This window comes from Limulus polyphemus, unplaced genomic scaffold (genome assembly GCF_000517525.1).
Source record: "Limulus polyphemus unplaced genomic scaffold, Limulus_polyphemus-2.1.2 Scaffold1073, whole genome shotgun sequence".
In the NCBI taxonomy this organism is placed as follows: domain Eukaryota; kingdom Metazoa; phylum Arthropoda; class Merostomata; order Xiphosura; family Limulidae; genus Limulus; species Limulus polyphemus.
Window position 1 is genome coordinate 302,936 of NW_013666683.1, and position 1,876 is coordinate 304,811.

Genomic DNA, 1,876 nt, shown 5'->3' on the forward strand with positions numbered 1-1,876 from the left:
GATGGTAATCTGATGGTACTATATCTGGAGAATATGGTGGGAGGGGAAGAACTTCCCAACTCAACTCCATAATCTTGTGTTGCATCAAATGTGCCACATGTGGACGTGCATTATTGTGGAGAAGAAGAACACCTTTCCAATTGACGAGTGAAGTGCGTTTCTGAGGTAGGGCTTGATTTAAATGTTCTAGTTGCTGACTACAGATCTCTGCAATGACAGTTTGCTGTGGATTGAAGAGTACGAAATGAAATACTCCTTTGATGTCCCACCGAATGCAAAGCATCGCTTTCTGCAGATCGAGTCCAGGTTTTTGAATCGGAAGTGTTTTTTGTCTAGGACTGAGCCATTGTTTTTGGCATTTAGTATTCGCATAGAGAATCCATTTTTCATCACTGAGTGATAATTCTGTTGAAAAATGGTTCACGCGCATTATGCACCAGAAGAGATGAAGCAAGGTTCACATATTGGAAATTATGATCATTGTTCGTGCGGCACCCAAACACCTTCATTGTGGAGTTTTCCCATATTCCTTAGACGTTTGCGTATTGTTTTATGAGAGACATGCAATTTCAGGGCCATTGCATGAGTGTGTTCCCTTGGGTTAGACTGAACAAGCATCATCAGAGCATCAATATCAATTCCAACATGTCGGCCCCTGCCATCGTAGTTTTAAGGCTAAATTCACCTGAAAGAAATTTGCTGAACCATCATTGACACTTACGAATGTTCAAAACCATAAACTTCTTTAACATTCTTTGTGGCTACAGAGGAGTTGTTTCCCTTCTTGTATTCAAGCAGCATTACATGCCAAATGTGTGTCTCATGGTGTGCCATCACTATAAGGGATTTGAGTGTACAAAACTTTACACATTATATAGGCTACACTAACGTGACGTTTAGGCGGTTCATTTAACTATTATACATGATGTACATTTTTTGGAGGGTGGTTAATGAAAGTGTTCTAAAATGCAACATTAATTTCTTGACAACCTAATATTACAGATAAAAATGCATTGCATTAGAAACATCTTACAAACTGTTTGTTTTATGTAAAACTTTGATTGTATATTTATCATCCCTTCTTTTATTACAGGAAGCTGACAATTGGACAACTTTGTCATCTGATGTAGAACAGGTTTTTGAGTCTGGAGCCATCAGTACTGTATGTGAATAATTTTTTTTTTTGATCACATTCTTTCTTAAAATTTTGTAATTGTAAGTTACTCCATTCCTGACTACAAATATTCACATACATATAGTGTTTTGGAAATGTGATAACTTTCTTATAGTTTTGTGTGCAAGACCAAGTTTCCAGTTGTTTTTTTAAAATTTAAAAATTACTTGATTATCTGCTGGTGATAAAATTATCTCTAGTAATTTAAAGCCGATGTATCTAACACATGATAAGTAATTTACACTTACATCTATCATGTAACTTGACTTTTGATACAAGTACTTTAAAAAATCAGAGTTCTGTTTCACTTTAATAATCTACAAAACATCAATATTAAATTATGTAATTATGAAACTTTTTAACTATTAATACAATGGCATTAATAATTTCTGTAACAAAAGTTATCCATGGACAAGAAAAAATCTCCACTTGGCCATTTGTAGCGAGATGTAATATTTACAGATGTCCGATTTTGTGTGTGCATGCACCATTATTGAAATCTACTTTTTCTGTGTACCGAGATATTGGAATATACATTGAGACTTCTTTCTATGGGATTTTGCATATGTAAACTTAAATAGATATACGATATATATATCCCAACAAAACATTATCTGTATATAAATATAATTAGCAGAATTCTTCATATTTCAGGTGCTGTAAAAAAATGGAGGATATATATATATATATATATATATATAT

General features: G+C 33.7%; 1 protein-coding gene across 1 annotated transcript in view; it reads left to right on the plus strand.

Moving 5' to 3' along the window:
* Positions 1-1,876, plus strand: part of LOC106462002 (conserved oligomeric Golgi complex subunit 7-like) — a 47,382-nt gene that overhangs the window by 18,416 nt on the left and 27,090 nt on the right. Inside the window, exon 7 of the mRNA XM_013921869.2 lies at positions 1,094-1,162. Coding sequence (XP_013777323.1) covers positions 1,094-1,162 — 69 coding nt within the window. The remainder of the gene's footprint in view (positions 1-1,093; positions 1,163-1,876) is intronic.